The sequence below is a fragment of the Condylostylus longicornis genome, unplaced genomic scaffold (genome assembly GCF_029603195.1).
Source record: "Condylostylus longicornis isolate FDR11 unplaced genomic scaffold, ASM2960319v2 ptg000031l, whole genome shotgun sequence".
NCBI classification, from domain to species: domain Eukaryota; kingdom Metazoa; phylum Arthropoda; class Insecta; order Diptera; family Dolichopodidae; genus Condylostylus; species Condylostylus longicornis.
Genome location: NW_026578000.1, coordinates 6,309,511 through 6,337,392, shown reverse-complemented (window position 1 = coordinate 6,337,392; position 27,882 = coordinate 6,309,511). Strand labels below are relative to the sequence as shown.

The 27,882-nt window shown below is 25.1% G+C and overlaps 1 protein-coding gene across 1 annotated transcript in view; it reads right to left on the bottom strand.

Annotated features, from left to right (window-relative positions):
• Positions 1-24,994, bottom strand: part of LOC129608430 (protein-glucosylgalactosylhydroxylysine glucosidase) — a 41,845-nt gene extending 16,851 nt beyond the window's left edge. The window contains exons 1-3 of the mRNA XM_055519923.1: positions 24,941-24,994; positions 24,533-24,545; positions 24,258-24,453 (exon numbers count right to left, since the gene is read on the bottom strand). Coding sequence (XP_055375898.1) covers positions 24,258-24,453; positions 24,533-24,545; positions 24,941-24,994 — 263 coding nt within the window. The remainder of the gene's footprint in view (positions 1-24,257; positions 24,454-24,532; positions 24,546-24,940) is intronic.
• Positions 24,995-27,882: the final 2,888 nt, after the last annotated feature.

Sequence of the window (27,882 nt, the reverse complement as noted above, 5' to 3'; positions counted from 1 at the left end):
TTTTTAACCCACATCTGTACAACTAATTTATTTTTAATCTCAAATTTCACCTCATTGAGTCATAAAATAGACAAATAAATAGAAAAGAAACTCAAAAATGTTAACTCTTAAATTATTAATTATTAATTATAATAAAATTTAATTTAAATATGCATGGAATATACTTACATAATATATATATACTCATATATCAGAAAGTTATAATAATGACAATGAGGGTATCAGTTACTCTGACATAATAATATGTGTTTTTTTTTATGTTTTTATCAAGGAAGTCAATATTTTTATTGTAAATTTCATTAAAACATATACAAAATAATATAATTATCAATTTATTTTCCACTTTCATACTCCAGTTGCTGCATGAATTATTATTCCCTTAAAAGATAAGCTCAATAATACTATAAATATTATGTGTATATATATATAATTATATTTATAAAAAAAACGATTTTAATAAAAATCTTATAATTCTTATATTAAAAATATGCCCTCTTCTTGAATGAAGTTCTTATCAATTCTATTGAAAAATGCAATATGATTGAGATTATAAGAAGTACAACAAGATTATCGAGAAATTTGAATAAAACATTTCACTTTTTAATTTATAATATTGTATTTAGAGATTTAATATTCTAGTTCTATGGTACAGAGTAATTTTAGTTTTAAATAAATATGGTGAATATTTTGAAAGAATACTGACATTATAGTAATTTTTAACGGAATGTAATTTTTTTCTTTCATAATATGAGTGATGTGTATATACTTATTCATGCATATAAGGTCAAATATTTATAATGATTATATTGCTATTATAGAATCAAAGGTTAGATTTTAATTGGAAAGATGCGGGTCAACATTTTTTATTTAAAAAAATTTGATATTCTTATATAATATTTAAACTTTATGTAAAACCATTTTGGTTGTTACATGGTACAATGTGATGCAGACAATTACATATGTATGTATATACGTATAGCTTTGAAGAATTTTTTTTATTTTAATATTGTTGCATTAGAAATAACGGAAAGCATTTAATAAAATTTGAAATATTTCTCAAATAAAGTTTTGACATGTTACACTAAACGTTGGCGGTACTTAAAATACACGAACTAGGGAAACTAGAATTTGCACACCGACTATATACCGACTAGGAAGGCATCGTCTCGATAAGTAGTACCGTGATAGGCATAATAATGTGTATAGATTTAAAATTGAAAAAACTTAATGATGTCGTTCTGCCTCATTCGTCGGAGATTTCAATACTAAAGCGGTAGATTGAGGGTATGTTCTATAATGACAGAAAAGAGAAAGAAAAATTGCAGATGTCTACTGCAAGAAACTTTATATTATTTTGAAGGCGTAAAATACGATAACTTGTAGATACTTAGGATACCCAAATTTTAAAAGATATGTGAAATACAGTTACATGTGAATTACAGCACTGTAATCAGGAACTGATCATTAATATGTAAGTGAATCGCTTTTTGAAGTTCGAATACATGAAAGAAAGAGAAAATCAAATAGAATGATGCTCCCTGAAAGAAATTCGTATTAAATCCAGCAGCTACAGAAGGAGAAACTTTAGCAGAATCAATTGAAATATTCACAAATGTATGTCATAAATCAGTGCAACGAAGAATAGAAATTTATTGAATGCAAGCAGTGATTTTTTCTCTCCGACAAAAAAATCGAAATTTTGTGGAAATAATTTCATGCAGGGGAAATAAATGAAGTCTGCTAGATTTTCTATTGAAAATACTGAGACATAGATGGAGTTTAAGAAAATCCTAAAAACTGTTTATGATATTTAACATTAGATGCCGTAAAAACCTTTAGCTATAAAATCGCTATAAAAAGTTCACAATAAAAATAAGATGAAAAAGTGATTACATATTGGAGTAACACAGTAAATCAATTTATTTCTTAAGAAATTAGAATTTTATTATCATATAAAATCTTTATGATAGCCTTCTAGATATTTGTAAATGGTAAATAAAAAGCTTTGTTCACTTAATAATTACTTCCTAAAATCAATAAAAGAAATCCCATTTAAAGAAAAATTGAGAATGAAAAATCATTCATTCAATAATTTTATGCATTAAACAAGAGGAACTAAAATATTATGTGATTTTCTTTTAATCGAAAAATTTAATTCATTTCGAAAAACAGGTGTCTATTTTAATTCAAAGTAGAAAGAAAAACATTAAAAATTCTAATTTAAATTGAAAAACAATTGTAATTGTGATTGAAAGACACGTGCAAACATTCTCTGTTAGCTCGCATTTTTGTTCTTCTCTATGTATTTAACTCGGGGAAAAACATTTCCCATATTATTTAAAATTACACATATGAGATAGAACGCAACTAATTCTCGTAAAATCTATTAAGAAGTAATGAAGAGAAAATATTGATTAGAATGAGATTATTGTGAAATATTAATTAATAATAGGAGTAAATGGTAAGGAAGCGGCAAATACTTTTGCAAGATACGAGCGACGATAATTTTCATTGGGCTGGAGTCTTTTTGTGGGCTGTCGAGTTGTCACAGGAAAATGTGTGGAGAGGAACGAATTACACGCCAACAGAACATTCTAGCAGTAACCATTTAATACAAAAGAATTTGAATACGCCAAATTAATCCTTACACAAACGGATAAAAGCAAGTCGTATTTAGGAAAGACACTGCTTCAGATATGACAATCAAATTTTTTTTATCAATAAACAAACACTTAAAGAAAATTGCTTGAACATGAAATATTTCCTTAATTTGAGAATGTTACAAAAAACAAAAATTAGAACAGAAGAAGAAATTTAATTTAAAGGAACGAAGTTTTCAATAATGTGTCAAATGTATAAATATAAAACTAGAGTAGTGATTCAATGGATGTTATGGTTGAACATCAAAATTTACATTCATCATTTTTGACTTTAATATCAAATAATTTACATTAAAATTTAAATAAATTTCAATTTTTGTATTTGAAAAGACTTATCTTGTTTTGCTTCAAGTCAGTGTCAGTATGAAAACGATTATAGAAACGTAGCAATAATATTGACGAGAGACGGAAAAAAGAAACGCATCTAGTAATTCTAAGAAAAGTAATTCGCAACGCCTTGAAACGTTAAGGAATTTTTTTTAAAGTAAAAGACCCTTTATTACTTTTTCTTTTTTTGTAGTGTACGACTACAAAGAAAAGAAAACCTGAAGGAATGTAATGTTACAAAATAACTGCAACAATAACAAAAAAGTATTTTCCTAGTATCTCTGTTATTACTGAATTTTTTTTTTAGTATTATTACCATTATTACAATATTATTGTGGTGTTTTCGGTCACCTTTTAAGCATTTTAAAATATTTTTTTTTCTATTTTTGTTTTATTTTTCATTTTATTTTTACTTAAGAAAAATTTCCACTTTTTATACTAGAAATTCTAGAATGAAAATACAAAAAAAATATAAAAAAATTAAAAAATCATTGTACCTGAAAAATAATAACGCGATAAAAGAACAACAAAAATTGAATGAAAAAAAAAAAATTATGTCGATCTATGGTTATGTAGAAAATAAAAAAAAACGAACAAGAGAAAAATTTTACTAAAATTTTCACCGTTAATTGAATAACAGTAGTTTTAATGAAATTTCATTAAAATTTATAATGAGTACATTTCTACTGATTTCCTATTCCTGCCAACGTTTTGACTGTTTTCCTATAGTTTTCATTCTATAGCTGATGATATTAAGGGTTCACACATGAAAATTTTATAAAAATGTGCAAGTGTCTTTGGAGTTTGCTTAATGGAAATAAGAGACAGCAATTCATTTCTCATCAAATGAAATCCATGAACAGTATTTGATGTGCAAACGTTGAATAAGAATATATGACCATAATATGTTAGAGGTCGAAAAATCGAATATACAAGTAAGGTGTTAGATTCTATTGATTGATTGATTAGCATGTTGGTTATATCCACAACTTTTACGTTCTTCACTATATTGTCTGCTCATTCGTCTTGAATTTCGAAATTCGGTTCAGTGTTTTTTTTCTAGGGGAAATTTATTATACTTTACCCTTCTTCAATTAACCGAATATTTGTTCTTTCTTTTATATTTTTTTGTGATTTTTTTTAATGCATATGCGATCGTAATTTGTTCTAATTCAAATGCTTCTGACAGAAAACTATGAAATGAAGCCCTGACTTTTGCTTTTTTAATTCTTTCGCAAAGATGAGTATATATGTACCCAAAATTTATTTTCTTATCATTAATTATATTCTAGACAGTCGGACAAAATTAGAAATCATAGTGAATTTTCATGATAAACATTCAATTATTGCAACTATACATATAATAATATACATATATCATGCATATACTTACATTTGTATTTAATAAAAAAAAACTTCAATCACATTTTGTACATATTATTACGATAATGATGTTGATAATGATTAAAATGAAAATTGGAAATTATTGTGGTGTTGTGGTGTCAATGGACGTTGTAATTTAATTGATTTTTTCCGGTTATTTTCTATCTATATATATATCTGGTAATACAATTTTTATTTGATCGGAGCTCCAAATAGTATAGTGTTTAACTATATTCTCATTGCTATTCTTATTTTTGTTATTTGTGTTTTATTTATAATCATTTTTTGTGTTAATCTATAAATTTAGTTTAAAATTTAAATTAAATCTAATAAATTTTAGACTTGGTTAATGGTAAAACTATGGTTAATTCTACTATGATAATGTAAAATAAGTATACGATGAAAATGTTTGAGAAAATTTTGAGAATTTTTGCTTTTCTCAAAATAATTTGTGTATAATTCAAATTTTATTCGATCTAGATTTCATATAGTTAACTATTTAACTAATTTTTAGTTTCAGGCATTCAAAGATTATAAGCATTATGGAGAAAATTTTTTACAGTTCATGGTTTATTGTCTTTTTATGTTTCACAAAATCATTCGGTCGACAAAAACAAATGTCCTAAATACTAAGATAATTTGATTTAATTTTGTATAGTGTTTTCTTCCCTATACATTTTTTTCCTGTTATCGTAATCTAATGGTTTTTTCCTCTTTACAATTTTCATTCTTAATGTTAATTTAGTTGATTTTTCTTAAGTTTATTGTCAAATCTTATATTTTGTTACAATTATCTTTAGTAAACTTTTTTTTTTTTCAAAATTTTGTGAGATTTTTCAAGAATTTTTTGTTTTACTAAAATGGCACGAATTTCTTTTTAGCATTTTTAATGCCTCACAAATATTTTTTCAATTGCCGTATTTATGAATGAAATTTGCATTTATGTGGAACATAATAATAGTAGAGTTAGTTAATTTGAGTTCACAAATAGTGAAATTTTATAAAATCTTGGTTTTTAATCATTAATCAAATTAAATTTGCATGTAAACTTCAATATTTGAAATCTTCTTTGATTTTATTTGTTTTTTTTTTGTATTTTAATGGAAAATTTTATGTAAGTATATAAGAGGTTAATTACCTTAATAATTATTATTCATTTGTTCTCATCTTATATAAAAGTTTGTATTTAAATATGAAGGCATTTAAATTACAATGCAATAACAATTTTTTTTAAGAAAATTGCAATAAAAATTCTCTTTTTATATGAAGTCTGTGAACTTATCGTATGCAAAATTAAATATTTAAATGTAAAATTACTGTGTTATTAATGGTGAAAATAGTCCTGCGTTAGAAGAACGTAGAATTGATCTTTGATAAATCATTTGTTTCCATGTGTGAGTGTTAGTATATGAAATATCGAAAAATTAGATTTCGCCGTTCCGTTATTAGTCTGGGTTAACAGAGGAAATCGTCCGTCATTGCTGTTTACAGATTTAGTTTTGTTTTTAAACTAAGTCATAGATTTTGTCGTATATATGCATCAGATTTAGATTAGATCGTAAATTTTGTCGTCTATATATAAAATGTATTAAATTATGTCATTTTACGTATACCGTAGATAGTATGGGTTTTAAAATATATTGCCCTACCATACAGTATTTATATTTCAAGGCTAAAATATATTAAGATTTCCGGAAAAAGAGATTGTTTTAGTAAGTATATTCAATTTTGAAAGAATTTGTTGGAGTTTTAAATTTCTTTGAGTTTCATTTTGAGGAAAAAATTTATATCAAAAACTTAAATATAACTTTGATTTTTCCTTACATCATTTTTAAAAACTTAGGTTTATAATAATTTCTGTTATTGTTTTTTGCCAGGAGTGAATGGACCGGACGGATAATTTAGTAATACACATTTTCTTTTATATTATTGAGTTAAGATATACATATATCACGGCAATGCCTGGTGAGTAAACCAATTTTTAATAAAATTGTAATTTCAGACTAGTTCTTATCGTTTAGTTATCGGTATAAAAGTGTTTTTTTAAATGCTTACTATATTTTACAATTCAAAATCATAATATTTACAAATCCCAATACTAATTACAATTACAATTAACGTTAATGATATATATTTTCCTTTTACAAATTTTTGTACTTTGTAAACGCTTATACATACAGTGTATGATGACAAATTAAACCTTAAAATTTGAATTTCATTAGAAAAGCACAGAAAAAAAAACTAAGTAAAATGAAAATCTTTTTAAATTTTTTTTTCTATTTAAATTACAATAATTTTGTTGAGATTAGCTAATTTTTCGAAATATAAAATAAAAAAAGAAAAAATTCATCACGATATATTTTTTTTATAATGATTTTATTGTACTGTGGCTGTGACATAACCTCGGTCATTAAGACGACAACTATATAAAATTGATAATAAAATAATAACTACGATGAAAATTATAAAATCATGACGATTGTTTTAGAAAATATTTGTGTATTTTGTGTATTTCTGTTCGTCAGTAATAAGTTTCGGGAAAAATTTTGAAATTTACGGGAATAAAATTTTTCTTTTCTTCATATTTTTATTGTTTCATATTTTAATATTTTTTATTTACTTAAACTAATCATACAAATCTGGAAATTTCACTTTACTTATGAAAAGATTGATATCCACTTTTATTTTGATTCATTTCTCATGCAATCATTATTTATCATTATAATTTTATTACTAAGTATATTTTAAGTATAGGGTTAATGGACATTGTGGGAAATTTTTTTTTGAATTGTTAAAGGAAAAACAAATAAAATAAAAACGTGAGGAAATAGAAAAGAAAATTTAGATTATATTTATCATTATATGTACATCTAATATCATTGAACTCATTTGGGTATATACGAGTTAGATTATTTTGCATTTCCAAATATAATATTGTGTTAAAACTATAGGGGTCCAAGAAAAAATGAATGTCACTTTAATTTGTGCATTTTATATTGCTCAATTTTTTATTATTTTCAAGTAGGTTGATTTTCCAGTATCAAAGGAAAGTACAATTGCATTCATTCGCTGATATAGTCATGGCAGTAGGCAATGATAACGATGAATTAAATGAAAAACTGCAAGGGCCAACTAAATAAAGTTCAAGTTTGGATGAAAATGTGGCGACTGCAGCTGAATGAATCAAAATCAGTACATGTTGATTTCACGGCAGCAGAAAGTGGAATCATAGTGAAAAGTGAAATTACAAAAACTTGCACGAAGACACGAAACAAGGCAAAATGTTAATGTTGAAGTAATTCGGCTATTTGACATCACTGACATGGTCAGAAGATTGAATCGAACTAAACCTCACGAACTAGTAGTGTATAATTAAAGAACTCAAATGCATTTGTGGCACAATATATCTGGTGTTAAAATAAATATTTTTTAGATTAGAAATAATTGGGTAAATGTAAATGTACATCTTACATAACTTTTTGAAAATTCCATAGTAAATTAGTGCCAAAATAAAATTTTTTGTTAGTCATAAGTGACTAGATTATAATGTTATAAATGCTCAAAATAAAGTATTTTATTTAAAAAAAAAACGAAGTGCAGTGATTACCAAAATAAGTTCCTTATTTTAACCCAAAGGGCTAAAACAAAAGGAAAAGTTATTTATTAAAAGTAAAAATAGCAGGGAATGGAGAATCAAGTCTTGCAGAGCTCTAAACACCGTGAGGACAACTGAGAAGCACTCTAACCAAAGTGAAAAAAACTGGAACCGTCCGGGAAGGATTCGAACAAAATCCGAGACCTGATTATGTCCTAGCCTCTCAAAGGCGTTAACGCAATCCCAAAAAGTATTAGTGTTCCTACCCAACTCGAATTGATCGTCGTAGTAACGCAACTTAACCCTTCAAACATGAAAAGTTATCTGTAGAATCCCGTAGAATTGATTAAAATTTCAATTTTCCTGTTTTCGCCAGTTGAATTAGTTGTGAAGTAAATATTTAAAGAATTTGAATTCAAAATACGTGCAAAATAATAGATTTCTTCTCTAAATTTTTTAAAAGAAGTTATTATACACTTGTACCTTTGGTTTATCAAACCTTCTATTCTTTTCGCAATAAAATAAATAAAAAAGCATTGAGAACTAAAATAATATGGAGAAATGATTAAAATAAAAGCCTATGGGGTGGCAAAACTTTTTTACTCTTTTGTTAGATACACTTTTAACAATATCACGTATAGTTTAGTGATTAATTTAAAAGTAAAATGGCGTTGTCAATTTCATGATAATAAAAATTGTTTTCAATTACTTTACATTACATAGGTACCAGATAAAAATTCCTTTATTGTTCACAAGTATAAATGAATACCAAATAAGCCCGCATAATCGGCCGGAAAAAAACACGTTATAGTTTCAAGTATAAAAATAAAAATTATCATTGGATGACTACTGATTAAAAAAATATAAAATTTAAAAGTGTTGTATGTGATGGAGGACTTTAAGCATTCAGTTGAACTTATAAATTTAAATTTATTATATATGTATATACCTGTACACAGGTAAATTGTCTGCTACTTTTTTTTTGTGATTAAATATAAAAAAAATTATTATTTTCAAAGTAATTTTTAAATTAGTTGTTATGCTTTATAATTTTTCACCTTGAATTCCGTTTCGCTTAATGAACACCATGTATACGTATAATAAAATAATATGGAAAATATTTTTCATTTTTTTTCTAGAAAAGGAACGCAATAGCTTAAAAATATAGTATTTTTCATTGTTATACAAGTGTTACCATAGTCGTTAATATTTGTCAATATATTTTATTTTGCAAAAATGATTGGGGAAATGGTGATGAGTTTAATAATATTATATAAATGAATTTTAATTCAGCTTTAAACGAGGAATTGTAAATTGGTTAAAAAATCAAAAATATTATGAATTGGAGGACTTTATCCTTTTATTTGTATAAACAGGGTAAATTATATACTTAATGAAGATGTAATGAATGATAACGGCGAATGACTCAGCTCTATGCATAAAATGATTTAAGAATAAGGAACATTTTTTTGATCACAAATCGTAATACAAATACACATTCGAAAATTTATGATGCTGCAAATCTACTGTAGAACACATAGTCAAAGTTATATCACCTAACAAATAACGGATCATCACCTGATTTTAATGAAAATTCGTGCAAAACGTTCAAATAGGTTACGAGAGACCTGACAAATAACTGAGAAGAACCACATAGAATCGTTTGTAAATTCATCTTCCAAAATCCTATATCAAAGCCGGCTCGCAGCAAAAATTTAAAAAAATAAAATTAATGAGCAAGATGAGGTGAATATCACATGAAATAATCTTTTGGTAGATGTTCTATTAACATAAATAATAAAAAGATAAATTAAAAACCGTAGTTCTGTGAGGGCGTAAAATATCTAGCGTCCTAAAAACGTAAAGCTTAAAAGTTTAGACGTCACCAAGTAACATACGACGAATATAAAATAGTGCGTAACAGAATAATAATTGCAATAGGCAACAAGAGATGGAACGTGACCTCTATGCTGGTCAGAAAAAAGTGTTAAATATTCTGAGAATCAAAAAAAAACAATCAACGAATATTCGTCATTTTTCAACATACAAATCAAAACATTAAAAGAATATTTTTGCGGTTTGTACCACAATGTAACTATAGAAAACGTCAATATTCTTATATCCAGGGGAGACGATGTTCTTGTTTGCAACTGCTATAGGAAAACTAATGGTTATATTCCCGGCTAAAGAACAAATTTCACATGAAATGACAAAATACGATGGAGAGTAACTTCAAAAAGAGATAACGAATCTGTTTAACCAAAATTAGTGTCGCTTCTGTGCGTCAAGTTCCATAAGATTGAAAGAATTACTACCTATATACATAAAAAAAGGAGTGGAAAACTCAATTGAAGGAAAATGGAGAGCAGTTTTAAAGGTTGCTTTCCGAAAACTTTTATTTCTTTCTATGAAAACTTTCTATGTTTATATGAAAATTTCATTGAAAAAATTAACGAAAACAACAAAAAATTTATTCTCGCCTTTAACATTTAACCGTACACCAAAAAAAAGGTGATGATAAAAAAGAAAAACAATTATTAAATCCTAAAAGTTTCAATTTTACTTATGTACAATTTTAAATACTTAAAAATTTTAAAGTAAATTTGCAAGCTCATGTATTTTAGTCCGTATAGCATCTTCTCTTTAAATAATATTATCAGATTAGATCATCATCATGTTGAAATTTTCTCATGTTGAAATTACAAAAATTTTTGATTTACCTACTAAATTTTAAAGATCAAACTAGCCTAACTACGCACGAAAATTAAAAATAATGAAAAAAACGTTTTTATAGTCGTACGAAGACACCGATATGTTGACAACCGATACTAATTTTGCTACCTTTTTGGGAGGTCTATTTTTAGTTTAAAAATTTTGTACATTATGTTATTATATGTGCATATTATATATAGGACGGCGTTTGTAGATTACATTGAAAATTTTTTTTTCTCGCGGGAACTTTATATTTTAAGAAATTTTAGATCCAAGTGTTCAGATTAAAATAATTATTGTATAGCACTTTTATTACTTTATATGACATGTCTGTTTTAATTAAAAAGGTTGAGGTTTTTTTTTTTTGCAGAAGAAGTAAATTAATATTATTTGTTCTGATATTAGTACAAAATTTTAACACGTGGTGGTATACTGAAATGATATTACGAGTAAAGGAATGAAATAAGAGATGAATACAATTTAAAAGTATTTTTAAACTTCTTGTATTCAAATACTAAAATCTACAGTAGTCAATCCAACAGTAGTTGGTTAACGTCGCCTGTACGGCGGGTTAAACGCACCACAATTAGGTCGAATTTGTCATTTTGTTACCATAACCCCGTGATCACCAAGTAGTCATTGAACGATTATTACAGGTAGCTTATCTAAGCACTTTTTCATTCATAGAATTGATTCAGAGCCGGTTTTCGATATTTAAACTGAATAATGATGTCATTATTCATAATATAATACTTGAACACTCAAATAAAATGCAGAATTTCAACATTATCAGCATAATATACATATATATTCTCTACTATGAGCATTTAATTCCAAATAAATTTAATAAAAATTTCTTAGTGGAACTCAAAAATCATTGGTTGCAAAGAAATTTAAGAAAAAATTTTTGTTTAAGTAGTTAAAGTTCATGAATAAATACTTATACACTTAGATTTTCGGAAAGATCAAAAAAACTAAAAGAAATTTTTCAAAAAAAAAATTTTTTTTAATGTGGTTTTAAGTTTTTTTTTCTTTATTAGAAGCTTCTAATGATTACTTAAAATTACCGTACTTCCGAAAGCGTAATCATGGTATATATATTATCAGATATTAGCGTTATCATCATTACCATGGGTAATCTTTAATACATTTACAGTTTTTTATTACACACTGTTATATAATAAGTAAATTTTTGGGGAGGTTTGATTTTCGAAATTTTCATTTTTTTAAATCTATTAAATTGAAATTTTTAAATGCTCATCATTTTACTATATAATATGTGGATAGTTTCTAGAACTCTCAAGTTTTATGAATTTTATTTTTTAATTTTTTTTATATTATTTCAAGTGTTCTATAAGAAGTAATCACAGGCGTGTTGTAAATTTTAATGCGTAAAAATTTCCCAGCGTGAAATGAATATGGATTCTCTACAGATGAATTGATGGGAGAGATTTAGATTTTCTTTTCCTCTTTTTTCTTGTTTCTGCTTTAACATATCTGTAATTTTTTTTCCGAAATTTCATTATGTGAAAATGATTTTTTTCAATTAACTTAAGAATTTTCATTACTGTTTTCTCTTTATATTAAGCTATTTGCCATTGCCGCCGCCGTGCTTAAATTCAAAAAACAATTTGATTGGAAGTTATTAGTGCTTGGTATGTTTTTTTTTTTTAATTTAAAATAAAAAGATTAAAAGTTTTGATAGGAATTTAATTATAGATTTTTAGGAAAAAAAGCTAAGTAAATATTATAAAAGAAAATACAAGATTTTTTTTTGTAATGAAAAGCTTTTAAATTAAAATCACATGGGTACATCTTATACATTTAAGAATTAAAAATTTAATTCAATATTTTATATTAAAGTAACTATGTGGATCTAAAAATAAAAATTTCGTACAAAAAAGTTAAAAAATCCTGGTATAGAAATTACACCACAATAAGTAAGTATTTTCATGGTACCCAACACAATTAGAAATTTTTGTAATTAAGAAGTTTTCAATATAACCAGCTGAAGGCACCTTATGCATAGGTAGTTAACATAAATATTGTGAGATTTTTTTTAAAAATCTACCGTAAGGGATGAAAAATAGTTCGGTTTTTTTAAATTGAAAACCCCTGTCGAGCACTACTTTTTGTAATTAACATATCAATCCTTAAATACAATACTTGCATACGTAAAGACAATAAATAAACTTTCAATAAAACCATAGGGAATCTCATCAAAATTAGATTACATGAATCCGAAAACAAAAACCTAAAACTAATTAAGTGGTTCATGCTGATTCTCATATTATTTTTTAAGAAAAATTTTAATGTGTGAGAATTCACAGTCCTAATATAAAATATGTACATACATATATATGTGCGAGTATTTTTTTTTAAGTTTTTACGAAAATATAAATGTAATTATATGTAAATTTACATTTAATATATTATTTAACTAGATTTTTAAAGTAAATTTTGAAATTGTGATTAATCATACAAAAAACTTATTCAATCCCGCGACAATCAAGAGTTTTCGTTACAATTTGTTAACTTTCATTATTAAAATCTTTTGGATGCAGCAACAGTGATGAGTCCAACATTTACAATATTTTGCCCAAAGATCACTGAATTAAAGTATAATTGCTTAAATTATTTTGATATTCTTATAACTTATTCTGCTTACAAACTTTCTTTATTAAAAATACCAATTTTTTCTAGGACTAGAAGTAAAAGAATCTTTTGATTTTACGTCTTGTAATAATTTTAAAATTTCTTCCAAATTATAAAATTTTTATTACACTTACCTTCGTTTAAAATTATTTCCAATGATTTTTTAATTTAATATTTAATATTAGATCTTTATAAGTTATTATTTATAATTTATAACAATAATAATTCCCGTACGACAATGGCATCTCAAAACTGACATCTCAAAATAGTTACTCACATTTTTGAATTTTGTTTAATAAGTGTTACCAACTTGTTACAGTTAGTTTTAATAAAATTCATAAGAGTGTTTCAATGTTTTCTAATTTAATTTTTTTTAAATTTACCTTAAAACATGAGCTTCTGATTTCTGATTACTGTCAAATGTGAGCTTTAGAAAAGTATAAAACAAAAACTTGATAAGCTGCATCTGAAACCAAGAAGTAACTTCCTTTTTTAATAAAATTTTAAAAAATTTGATACTTTTCTTTGAAAGTTTGGCAGTGTTATATATAAAATATTATAATATTATAATATGAAATTCAAATTTATTCATATGAAAAGTTATTGCAACAAAATTTAAAATCAATAAAATGGAAAAACAAATAAATATAGCTGCAGAAAATATGAAATAATTAATATAAAAGTCAACACCATATTTGATTTCATTTACAATATTAATTTTTTTTTTTGTTAATACGCTCAAGGCGTAATATATAATAAATGTTGCGCCATTAGCAAAATTTATAATTAAAACATTTATTAAACGTGTACTAATAAATGTAAAAATGTTAATGTTTGCCATCGCTAACAACAATGAATTCAAAATAAAATATTAAAATATAACAAGAGAAAACTAGTTTGACCCGACCTTTCTTCCGTCAAACGGAAGGATAGAATTTTTTATTGTTAAATTCTGCTTTTTATGTTTAGAAAAAAAAAACAGAAACATACAGACAATTTCCCTTCATTTAACATTTATCATCTCATCATTATAACTAGAATATTTTCACAGGTTCAATGTTCCTTATTTATTTATTTTTTATTTTATTTCTGTTATACGTATAGTAATTTATATAAAGAGAAATAATTTATACTTTAACTTTTATATATCTAAAGAGTCCCCAATGTTTAAATATTTCCTTAACGATGTTTTTTTTATAATCGTATTATAGAAATTTGTCGAATGTATCCCAAGGGTATAATGAAGTTTTTGTTCTGTTTGTAACGGTGTAAAATATGTGCTTTTATAAATATTACTAAATTGATCGTTTATGTAGTACCGTTTGAATTCCTCTTAAGTATATATTATTACACTGTTAATGTCAAGTTGTATAAGAGTTTTAACATTTTAAATTTTTGCGTCTCTGTTGATTTTTCAGGAAATCGCTGAAAAACGTAAATTGTCTTGGTGAAAATAAATAAATTCAAAATTCATAAATATAAAGTAAAGTTTTAAAAAATAAAATTAAAAAATGTACCTGGTTTAAATCATTTCGGTAAAGACGGTAACATTGGAAGAAAGAAGTTGTAAATGGACACTTATTTGGTATCCATTCTTTACTCGAAAAAATTATTCAAATACATTTCTTATTCGAAAATTAGACTTTTCGGAATATTTATCCATGACTAGGAAAATAATGAAATGCCTCAAAAAACAAAAAGAAAAACTTACCATTAAAAAAAGTATTGCCGGTTCTGATAATCGTTGACGATCATTTTGATAAAGGTCATAATTGTGAACATTTGTAGTGGCACAGTTGCAACGTCGAACACCTGGTAATTGTCAAATGAAAATCATTTAAACGATGCCGAAAGTACTGTCATACTATTCCCATTCTAGTTTTGTACAATTTTTTTGGTTTACTAAATTTTGAAAGTATGTAAACTGGCAATATCTTATAGTTAAATATTCTGGATGTACTTGAGCACCTGTATTTATTTTTATATGTGCAAAAAACGGAAAAAAATAAAGTCTTTTTTTATTTAAATTATTTTTGAACCAATGCAAGAATTATTTAAATATTTTATGCTATACAATTAATTATTATTGTATTAAAATAATCACCACAAAATTTTCAGCTACTTTTACATAATATAAAATAATCCAGTATAAAGAACGGTTTTGTATTGGCAAATAATGCATATTAAATTAGCTAGTGTGGTCCAAAAATTATAGAATTTTTAATTTTTCGTTTTTTAATTTTGATTACAATCATCTTCATTATCATTATTACGGCTTAATAATATTTTATATACAAAAATATTTATTTAATAAATATATAAAATAAAAATGCTACCATGCGTGACAACCGGGAGCATCGACGCGGCACCGATATATTTCCGTTTTTTTTTGTGTATAATAATTAAGCGCGTCTATCAGTATAGACCAACATATTATACGCTAGTTATATACAACTATTATCATAATGATGAATATTAAAATATAGATTGTAGTCTGCAAAAAAAAATTTAAAATCTTTGTATAAAATAATTTCTTTTATTAAAAAAATTATTAAAAATTCATAAAAATTTGTCATTAATTTTAAAATAATAATGAAAATAAAAAATTTCAGTATATGTGGGAATTTAATGGTGAAAATTAATAATAGTGGTGAAAATGTCGCGTCATATTTTAATTAAGAGAAGACAATTTTTAATATTTTGGAGTTATTCAAATTAATTACTTTTTCGTGATTTTTTTCCTAGCTCTGTAGCTCAATTTGTATTTGCATTATATGGCGTACAGTTTTTACCATTTGGAAATTCGTGAATTTAAATTTTTATATGAAATCACTTTTCCAATTTGATTTGTAATTGCTTGTATAATTGAAAATATTATTTTATGTACTATTTTAGGTTATATGTACATATCTGACATAAACCTGTATAGCCTATTGGCTTAATGACAGTTTTTCGAAAATAAGAATAAATAATTTTTTTTAAAAAAGTATTGTGATTAAAGTTCGTGGAAAAATGTGAATACGATTAATCGCAGAAAGAGAGAAATTAAAATAGAGTCGTTTATTTACATATACATACATTTAAGAACAGATGTCTGTTTTTTTTACAATTTTATAAACACATATGGACGGATGTTATTTGGTTTGACGAGAGAATATTCGGTTTATAACATGCGCAAGGTTGGTGTTTGCTTGGGAATCGAAACGTATGTAACTTAAATTTACTTAAAAAACAATTATCACCATTTTTCTTCCTTCTGGTGATGTTTAAAAATTTTTTAAAGAAGAAAGATATCTAGCTTCCATTGGCAGGACCGTTTTAGTTGGGATAGTTTTGAAAACAATTTGATTGAGAAAGATGTTCTGGAAAATTTTCTAGTTACAGTGGAACTACAAAATGTTGCTTTCGCATTTTTTTAATATTTGTCATTTACTTGTGATTTTGTTTACACATGCCATTGCGAAAGTCTTGGCTCTCGAAAAAACAAAGTTATACAATCTAAGTATTTCATTTATTTTGCTTTATTAAATTTAAAAAAAATTATGTTTCAAAGTTCGTGCACTAAATTTCGTAATCAGTAATCAAAAACAAATATACTCTTGCAAACTTGGGTTATAACAAGTAAAATGATTTGCTGAGCAAGAGTAAAACTATTCTGGTAGCCAAATTCTGCTGCAAAGCTTCTGCAATCCACATTTTAAAGAATTAATAAACGCCTTCTGAATGTACATCAAATGTGTGATGTTCTCAGTGATCTTCATGACTAGAAAGGAAAATTAAAATTAATTCGACATAATCTAATTTTAGGTATTATTAATTATTGATTTGCACCATATGAAAAAGTGAAACTTATGTAATTAAATTTGCATAGAGCTGATGAACAATGCGTTATATGTTTTGTACCAGTTTAATCTAGTTTTTGTTTGTTTATTTGGATGGTGTTTGTTATTTGTTCAAGAAAATTCATGAGCATTGTTCAATATAGATGGTGAATAGGAAATGGTGAAAACAGCTTTAATGTTGAATTAGGAAATGCCAAAGACTAATACTGAAAATCCAGTAAGTATTCTGTATGGTCATATACTCGTATTAAGCAAATATTTAATAACTAACTAAATTTGTGTACTAAGAATAATGTATAGGTATCTAAATTATAATTAAAGTACAAAGATTGAATTTTATTGTTGCTAACATACAAAAAATTTTTTAACATTAAATTATTTCGGTAGCTAAAAAGCTACTTCAATATTTACTTTTAAAAATATAACCAGTTTTATTTTTCATATTTTTATAAGAATAATAAAATACAAAATGTTGTACTTTATTACAAAATTATTTTTAATATAGCTAGGTATTTGATTTTCTAAATTAAAACTTATCATAAAATTGTGAGTAAACGCACAAGATTTTTAACCCCAAAAAATTTTCACCTTGAATTAAAAAAATTACGTAATTTTTAAGTTTAATTAAAAAAACAAAAAAAAACTGGTTGGAAAAAAAAAAACTTTTGACTTTTTCATTTAATTTTCGGCAATTTATGAAAAAAAAAATTAAAAAAAGGAAAGAGTCATTGAGAAAAAAGTTAATTTTTAAGTTTCACATTTGATGCCATAATTTTTATGTTCCATTATTTTTATTGTATGCCTATTTAGTTTTTGTTTAACTAATCGTGGTTTTTATATTTTTATATACCTGCCTATTCGTACCCTCTCATTAAATGTATCTAAATCGTACCTTCTCGTTAAATTTTGTAAATATTTTCAATGTTCCAGCTTTAGTGGTATGGTGAATTGTCGTAAATTTTTGTGTCGCCGAATGTGTCGTAATTATGTAGCACTTTCGTTGCAATATGGGTGTACTATATTCTTTAAATTATTTTGAACATCAACTTACCACCTTTTAAATATTTTGAAAATCATATTCAAGGGCTTGTGTCAGACAAAAATATTAAAAAATAAAATATAAATGAATTGAATTAACAGAAATGACTCGAAATTAGTTTAATAACCAAAAATTCGAAAGCATCAAAATTTTCGAAATTACCTGCAGTTATTCTAATCCGAAAACTGGCGGTTATTGTTAATTTCTCAATATGAGAATATTTTTTAAATAATTCACAATTATTTAAAAATTTATTGTTGAAAAATGATTTTCAAAATAGAATTTAGATTGAATAATTTAAAAGCATTCTTAGAGGAATCTATTATTTTATAACTAATAGGAACCATATTGAGTTTTTGAATGGTTTTTGCGAAATTTCCTCTTATTTTATTGTATGGATTTTTTTTTATTTTTCATATTATTATTATTACTTGTGTTCTACTTAGTTAAATATTTTGCAATATAACTTCAGAAAACGATGATAAAATACGGAAGGAAGTAATAAAAGACATGACATATAACACAATATCATTCACATATTACATAAATATTGTGTCCTTTTTTAACTATTAGTTCAATATCTAACGTATTATCTTTTTTTTAAACACATTTACCTTTCAAATCTGCTTCTATGGTGTGTACTTCATTTAATATATATAATTAAAATATGTTAAATTTTACTTGTATTTTGCAGAAAGTCATAAAAAACATAAATTAATTTTCTCTTGAAAGAAAAAAAAAGAGACATGTGTACAGCGGAAATTTATTTCCCGTTCTCAATACAAGAACAAAAAAAAAGGAAAGAGAATGGAACACAAACAGAATTCCCAAAAAAGGTGAATGGAAAAATCTAATCAATTCGAAACTGATAAAGAGTCATTATCAACGTTTTTTTTTGTTCATATATAAAACCTCAATTGCTGTATAATATGATTAGCTATCATTCCATATCTTAAATTGGTACATGAGTTTGTATATGTGTACAATTAGAGTAGTATGAGATGAGATTTCATTTTAAAATGAAACTCTTTAGTAAAAAAAGAAAGTTTAAGTACCTATGTTTGTATACTGGGTATTAAAATAATTACTATAATCATTCAAAAATATAATTGGTGAGGTATTATAAATTTATCATTTCATTTAAATTACATCATTTAAAATTGTTGTTAAGTGTGTATTTGTAAAAAAAATTTTACGATATTTTCTTAATCTATAAACTGTTATGTATATTGCTCATTTGCAACTATCATTAAAATAGTAGCGTGAGTTTCGTTTATACATATTGTATAAATGAAACATAAATCTTATTGTAAATTAAATTTGTAACAAAATTGACCGTAAGTGAGTCAATATCGAATTTTTGAACATAATTTAATTTTGCGTTTCCAAATATTTATGAGGTAAACTATTTAGTCATTCATTTTTTATATAACATAAATTTTTTTCAGTAATGATCAACACATTTAAAAAATATCATAAAGTTCAAATTAACGGGATATTTAGACACTAAACCTATAACAACATTGGTGTATAACACTTTGAACTAAACTAATCTATATAGAATATTTGTTAACACGTTTACTCAGATAAATGTCTACACATTTTGACAAGAAATCCAAATAAATGTCAAATTCTTAACATTTAATCTTTAGTTTTAACCCTTGTATAACAGTATAAAATGGAGACATTATATTGAAGTATACCTGAAAAATGCTGCACCCATACTGTAGCACATAGTCACAGTAAGTAGAAAAATTATTTTCTTTTTTTTCAAAATTTTATTAAATTCTTTCGAAAATCCGAGACCGAGATTGATGATTAAAACTACTAAGTAATCACTTTAACCCTATAGTTGTGCCCAATAATAACCACCTCTATCAAAAGATTTTATCATTTTTATTTTTATATTTGTATTTATTTTTTTATTCTGTTATATTTTAAATTTAATTTTAAATAATTTTTGTTACCATTAATAGAAATAAACTACTTTGGGAGCACATCAAATCAATTATAAGCATTTAAATTTTTTATTTCACTCTTTCGGTTTGCTTTTTTTTCTTACCTTTGTATGCATTCAATTAAAATTAATTAAAATTTAAAATCTTTAATCGAATGAGTTTGTTTTTTTTTTGTCTCTTTTTAATATTAAAATACAGCAACTAGGTAAATATAGGAGAATGACAGTGCAACAGAACAGTGAATTGAATTCGTTAGAGAGCACAATAATAAATAAAATAAAACAACAACAAAAAGTAAAATGTATAATAGTAAAAATTGAAAACTGTTAAAAAAAAATAGAAAAATCAGCAACACATGCTCTCTCTCTGTAAATTCAGGAAAGTTTAATTTTAATGACAACTTTTTCTATTAAAAACTTACTAGTTTTTATTTAAATATATTTTTAACTGTTTAAAAATGACATTAACATTTAATATGTTATATATGTAACTATACATATATGTACATATATACATAAACCTTCTATACATAAACGTATATAAAATGTTAATTATTATAGAGATGTTATTTTATCTGTATAACAAGTTTTATTTAATTTCAGTCCTTTGTTGTTGCTTTGCTTTTTTATTGTTTCTCTTCTATAATTTATTATTATTTTGCTTGTTAAAAAGAATACTTGTACATTTTAATGTCAGAAGAAGTCATAAAAACTTGTAAAAGGTTTTTTTTTTTTAAATTTAATTCAATTTAATTTTAATTTAATAAGAAAAAAGTTTATAAATATGTTCATATATGTATGTTCTTTTGTGTGTGTACAAAATTGTACTTATGTAAAAAAAAAAGGTTAAGTTGAAAATTGATCGCAAGTTTTTTTTTTCAAATTTTTTAATTTAAAAATTAAATTAATTGGATTTGGAAATGCGAAATCCGGTAGCTTTTGTTTATTTTATACAATTAAATATTATTATAATGTTGCTTAAAATGATGAGAGCCAGAAAATTTCTCAGAGCAGAGACAAATTACATGCAAATATGTATTTAAGCTACGTCCATTCAATTTTTGAAACCCTTATTAAATAGCAGTTCTTTACTGTTTAAAAATTAAAGCAAAATAATTTTTGCACTAAAATCTGTTAAGAACAATATATACAAGAAAAATGTTCGGTTTCACGCACAGAAGGACAGTTTTGTATATGTGTTAGTAAAATTAAACATTTTGATGGTTTAAAAATATTGTACGAACGACGTTCGTCAACTGAAACCAAACAAACCTTTACACTTCGAAATACTTCTTTCTGTCAAGTTAATTGTTTCCTTCAATCATTCTCATTATTACACCATGACATAATAATGTGCTGGTTCTAATCTCACCACTATAATTTATTGTTCGTATCAATTATTTCTAACTGATTCATCTACTAATATCTTCATTATATTAGAGCTGCATGGAGTTTCCAAATAATTATTCCTTAAATAAATTACTGTTAATTTTAATTTTAATTTAGATATTTTATAATTTTAATTATAATTTTAGTATTTTAAAATTTTATGTAAATTATTATAAAAATACACTTTAATTTTGTTGGTATTCCCATTACACTAGCGATGCCACTAAGAGAACACGGGGAATAACAATTATAAAACCCCGTGAATTCTTCCAGTGCCATTATTTGTGCTGGGAAATGATGATTTGTTTTGTTTTTTAATTTAAATAAATATTTTTTAAATTAATAAAAATATTGTTAAACTTACCTGTTAAATATTTTAATAATAATAAATTTCCACGTTGATCATCAATTAAATTGAATTGTATTGCATGTTCTGAATCAATTCACACCATTTTGTGTAGTTCTTTCTAAAATAATTATTTAAGAAAAAAAATTTGTAAATAATTGGTTTAATTTATATTAAAATTTTTTTGAAATTAAGGATTTATTTAAATGGTGGGAAAATAACAAAGATACTGAATTAATAATAAAATATTTTTAATAAATGAATGGAAATTTTTTTCTTGGGAAATATTCAACTTTTATTTAACGATACAAATAAGATAATTAAGAAATATTTTCAATATTAAACCAATTCAATTATTGTATGAGTATATATGTACATATATATTAATGTGTTTGCAAAAGACTGAATAATGTTCCCATAGGTTTGGTAATAAATAAATGTATATATAGTTAACTTGGTTAACTTAGAAAATCCTCTAATTTAAACTTTAAGTATTAGCAATGGAATTCAAATTTCATAAAACATTTAATTAAAATAATATAATTTGTTATCCATTTTTAATTTTGATACGAGAAAAACTAAATCACTCCGAATAAATACAGCAAACTCTTTCCACTTCCATGTAAATATAAGCCCAATACAAATTGCAGAATAATTCAATTACCTCGGCAGTATAATATCGACAAGCGGAGGTGTGCAAGAAAACGTGGAAAATAAATTGAAACTGCTTAAGCCGTTTTTGACAGAATACGGACCATTTGGAAATTTTCACACTTGCATATGTGTGAATACAGAAATTTGGGTTTTAACACACCGAAAGCCTTTTGTATAGGAGTAATAAGAAAGAAACAATGGAGATGAATAGGTAACAAATTACGATGACCACCCAAAAATCAAGGGAGAAGAAGCACTGGACGACTCAAGAATACATGACAAAGAGCAATAAAGAAAGAAATCATTAAAAAAATATGTGATGTAAAGCAGGAATAAAAAAAAAAACCAATATCTCAACCCCTAAAAATATGCAATATTGTTCGATTAATAAATTCTGATTTTAGTTTAATAAGTAAAGGTAGCCATATTTACGCATAATAAAAACCATAATCAAATTTTATAATTTCTTTAAAACTTCAATATTGTAAGCCTGAACCAACTTTAGAAATCTATGTTAATGTTCTGATACGTAGTAAATTTCTTTCGAAATTAAAGTTCTATATTAGAATATCCGAATTTCTTATAATACCAAATTGAGAACAATATTCTCTATTCAGGTGCTTTTGTCTATATTATGATCTTAAAACCCTGTTATTTTCAATGTATAAACAAGCTCAATTCAAATGAATAATAATAAATTTTTAAGAAGGCTTACTAAACACTAAATTAATCATTATTGATTGTGGGGTAATGTCATTCAAATGTTTAAATTTCAATCTGTTCTACATTTTAAATATACACATAAATCTTAAATTGAATTAAAATTCTAAAAATACTTGATTTTGTTTTTTAAATGAAAAATTTGTCTGTTAACAATTTTGTAACAAATTTTCTTTTCTATTTTTCTCGATTCTTGAAATTTAAATAACGAAAATTCGGAAAATTTTACAAAAAAATCGTGTATTTCAATTTTTATTTTTTTCTCTATACTTTAAATTAAATTTTTAACGACAAACCAATATTGTACATCTATTTATAATTATATACATAATATATATATGTATATATATTTATGTATGTATATATACACATAATTTATATAGAGTGCTTTATATTTTATTTCCATTAATTTTAAACTACTTAAATTACTTATTCACGAAATTTTCATCAACAAGTATAAATACCGAATAGACACATAAATTACCATTTACGGTAAATTTGCGGTTTCATCTTTATGTACAACAAGTAAAGCACGTATTTATATCGAGATATGGTATATAATGTGTACAATATGTGTATTTATGTAAACAATATAAGTATGTGGTATATATATCAATAATAATTGAATAGGTATTTTAATATACATACGTATATAGCAGAAATTTCCAAAAGGTATATAATACTTTTATTTAAAATAAGGATATAATCTATATATTTGCAAATTAAATCTACTTTGGATATGCGAATATTTGATTTTTATTTAATAATAGTTATATAAAATGTTACCTCCATTGAATGGAATACATAATATGGATAATTTAATATGTAGAGGATTCGACATTTTATGTAATTACAATATTTTAGGGTTGGTTTGGAAAGTGCAAGAGAATTACAATTTTAATAAGATTATTTTGTGGTATAAGAGTTTTAAACTTATGAGATTATAAACATTTTAATAATATCCCCTCTGGCAATGACTTGGGCTTGGGCATCGACTCTGTGTCCAATTTTGAATCTGACCCTGTTTCCACCTTTGACTCCGTTTCTGAGTTTGGATTCGATTCCGACTCTGTACACTTCTTTAAGGAGTCATTTTTTTTATTTGCCGGGTGTAAATTCGAAGTAAAGTTATGTTTTGACACAATATTTACGCTTTTCAACACAATAATTTTACCTGCAATTTAAATTCATTAAATTTAAATATCACATTTTTTATATAACTATAGACTTGCGCAGAGTTATTGTGCTCTTACTTTTTGAATAAATCTTGTATTTGTGTATTTCTTGTATAAATAAACGCTTTATAGTGTTGCTTTAATACACAATTTCTCATTTCTATACATACCTGTTCATATGTTTATAATATGTATTTTAAATATAACATCAGAGTATTTAATCATTGAATTTAAAAAATAAAATGAAAATTGTGAAAAAATTTAAATTGAGAAAATTTGCAATCAAAATATCTTCGTCGTTTAAAACCACTAAAAATACAAATTATGCTCCAATTTATCTATTTGACTCTTTATACATATATCTGTTATATTATCTACATATGTATGTATACATGTATTGTATATAGAGCTTTGTGTCCAATTGAAATTCGATTAAGCTGCCAAGTTATTTAAAATTGAAGATATAAATTTCAAGTGGATATTTACCTGTGATATTTGTTGTTGTTGTTTCTTTGTTAATTCGTATAAAAATATTCGCATATTTCCAATGTGTACTTATTTCTCCTTATATAGTCGAAACTACTATTTGTGGAAAAAAATAAAAAAAAATATATATATAAAAAAAATTGTATTTCCTTTAATAAAATTTTGTTTTTTTTTTTCAGAATTATATAAAATAAAAGATGGAAAAACAAAATTGCAATGAAAATGAAAATTTCATTTCGACGTATTATTACATTATTAGTTTTTATTTATTTTGTAGAGCTCATATGGTTTTTTGTTTGAAAATATTAAAAAAAAAAGGTATACAAAATTCTGTTTTCAGTTCATAATTTAATGAACGAGAAGTTTTTTAATTTATTTTAAAACTTGTACCCGTTAATAGTTTAGAGAAATATTTTCCTGTTCTAGGTAGAGATAGAAGACTTTGTTCTCCGCCTTCTCCATCCTCTTCAAATGGACATTAATTTTGTGGATTGAGAATTTTGGATTGCCCGGGCAATTATTTCAATGACTGTCTCTGTTCGTCCCTCTCACCCATTCAGGACATGCAAGACCAAATCTCACTACTATGAAATGCAGAATTCCAAATCATTTATGATTTTCAATTTAATTAAATAATTTCAATTAATTTCTGCAATGAAGTACGAATTCTAATAAGTCTTTTAGATTACAGGTATAACGTTATCAGAAATATTGTTCCTATTTTTGCCCCAACTCTTTAATTTCTTGCTATGAAAAAGAAATGGAGTCTTCATTTCTGCAATTATAATGTACATATATACAAGATTGTAGTACCATACTGTGATAAACATATCGCACATTCTTACTGTTTTATATTATATAACCTTGTATGTATAAATAAATATTCTTGTTGGGTTTTGTTTTTTTTAACATGCATAGTATATATTTTATATGTATAGAGTTTTCGAATTAATAAGATAATAAGAAATCACGAGAATTTTCACGACATTACTGTTTTCTATTTTATTTTCTAATATAGTACTCGATCATGTACGACAAGTAAAAAGGAATTATTTGCAGGAAACGTATAGATATAGGAAGAAAATTGTTATAGTAACAAAAAAAATATTGAAAACATTTCTAAGTACGAAGGTTCATAGAAAGGTTTCTGAACTACATATGATAAGTGAGAATCGAAAGTCAATGAAGCTACATAATTTCAGAGAGCAGATCAATATTTCATGTTTGTCGTCTCAGAATTCAATTCGTTCAATGCATGCTACAGTATAAGGCGTCATTAAGAATATGGCTTGAGAGCCCATATATGAACGAAATGGTTAATTTGCTGACTCATTCTATTCTCCTACAAACGGTAAATTAGATTTGCTGGGATAGAATAGACCGCATATTTCCTAATAAAGACAGTTCATTTCCTGTTGACGGTTGCTGCACAAATACTTTCTAGATCGTTGGTGTATATTTTAGAGGGATGTGAATCTCTTAGCTGTATCATCGTATGATGTGACGATTGAATTTTTTTCTTATATGGCGTTAGACTTCTTCTATTGAGTTTACAATTTTTCTCTAGTTTAAGTTGCTGTGAAAAAAAATTGGAATATTTTACTCACAATATATTGTCAACATTTTACTGCTCTCAAAATATTTCAAATATCAGCAGTTTACTCTTCCAACAACAGTCCGGTCACCTATCAATTATACCGTAGTGATTGATTTGAATGAACTTTTCTATATTTTATCTTATAGTGATCTTTGCTCCAAATATTTCTATTGAATTATTGTATGACTATGCTAGATAATGACATGCTATTTTGTTATTTTAAATTTTTAACTAACCTACGTCGAATAAACTTATTATCATGTCTTGAACAGCATGATTATATGTTAGTTTATTAGTTAAAAAAATAGAAATAAAATGAAAAAAAAAATTTATGAAAAGTTTCATCAACAGCAAACATATAATAAAATAAGAATAATAGTGTATTTAATCGTGACGAACTCAAGAAGTAGCAAAGTACATCAATCTTATTATAAAGACGATATAGAAGGTTGGGAATAAGCTTGAAGATATATAATTTGTATGAAAAAAAAAATTCTCATAAAAATTGTTTCTAAAATTAAGAAAAAAATTAAAATTTATTAATAAAATAGAAAATAAATTAAATGTAGAAAAGTTTTTTTGTGTAATTGTTATTATTTTGATTAATATATTGATATAACAGTTATGAAAAACATTTAGCAAATTAATAAATTGTTAATTTTTTTAGAAAATACACACAGAGCACTCTTCAATATAAAATATTTCTTTAAAAATGTAAAGTGTAATTTAAATTTGAGATCCACTTGAAGTAGTTTGAATGGGTGCCTGTAGAACTCTAATAGAACTATAGAACGAACATAACCGAAATGCGGTCAAAATTAAATTAGGAACAATCTACGTTGTGGAACTTGGCTTTCATCATTGTGATGCATAGATGGAGCATAACAGAGTATAGCATACAATTGGATAATTGTACATTGGGCACACATTGTAGTGTATGGTCTCCTATGATCCCGGACTTATTACCGAATTAAAGCCTTAAAATTCTTCGTGAATGAGAGTACAGGAGGAACCGAATCAATTGTCCCCACCATCTGTCCCTTCGCAAAAATGAAGGAAAACGGTGATTATAAAAAATTGCATTCTATTTCTAAGCTACTGCAAACTATACCCAAGCAATTGGGAGTGTTGTAAATTTTTAAATGCAACGCGAATATTAATATTAACTCAACAAAAAAAAATTTAAATTAACATTAATACACTTTTAAACAATTCATTGAGCAGGTGATATTTTTAATTGTAGATAATTTATCTTAAATATATTTTGTTTTCTCCTTTATATTTCTTTTCCTTTCCCTACTATGTTTTATTCTCTTTTGTATACAATGCAATAAGTCATACAACT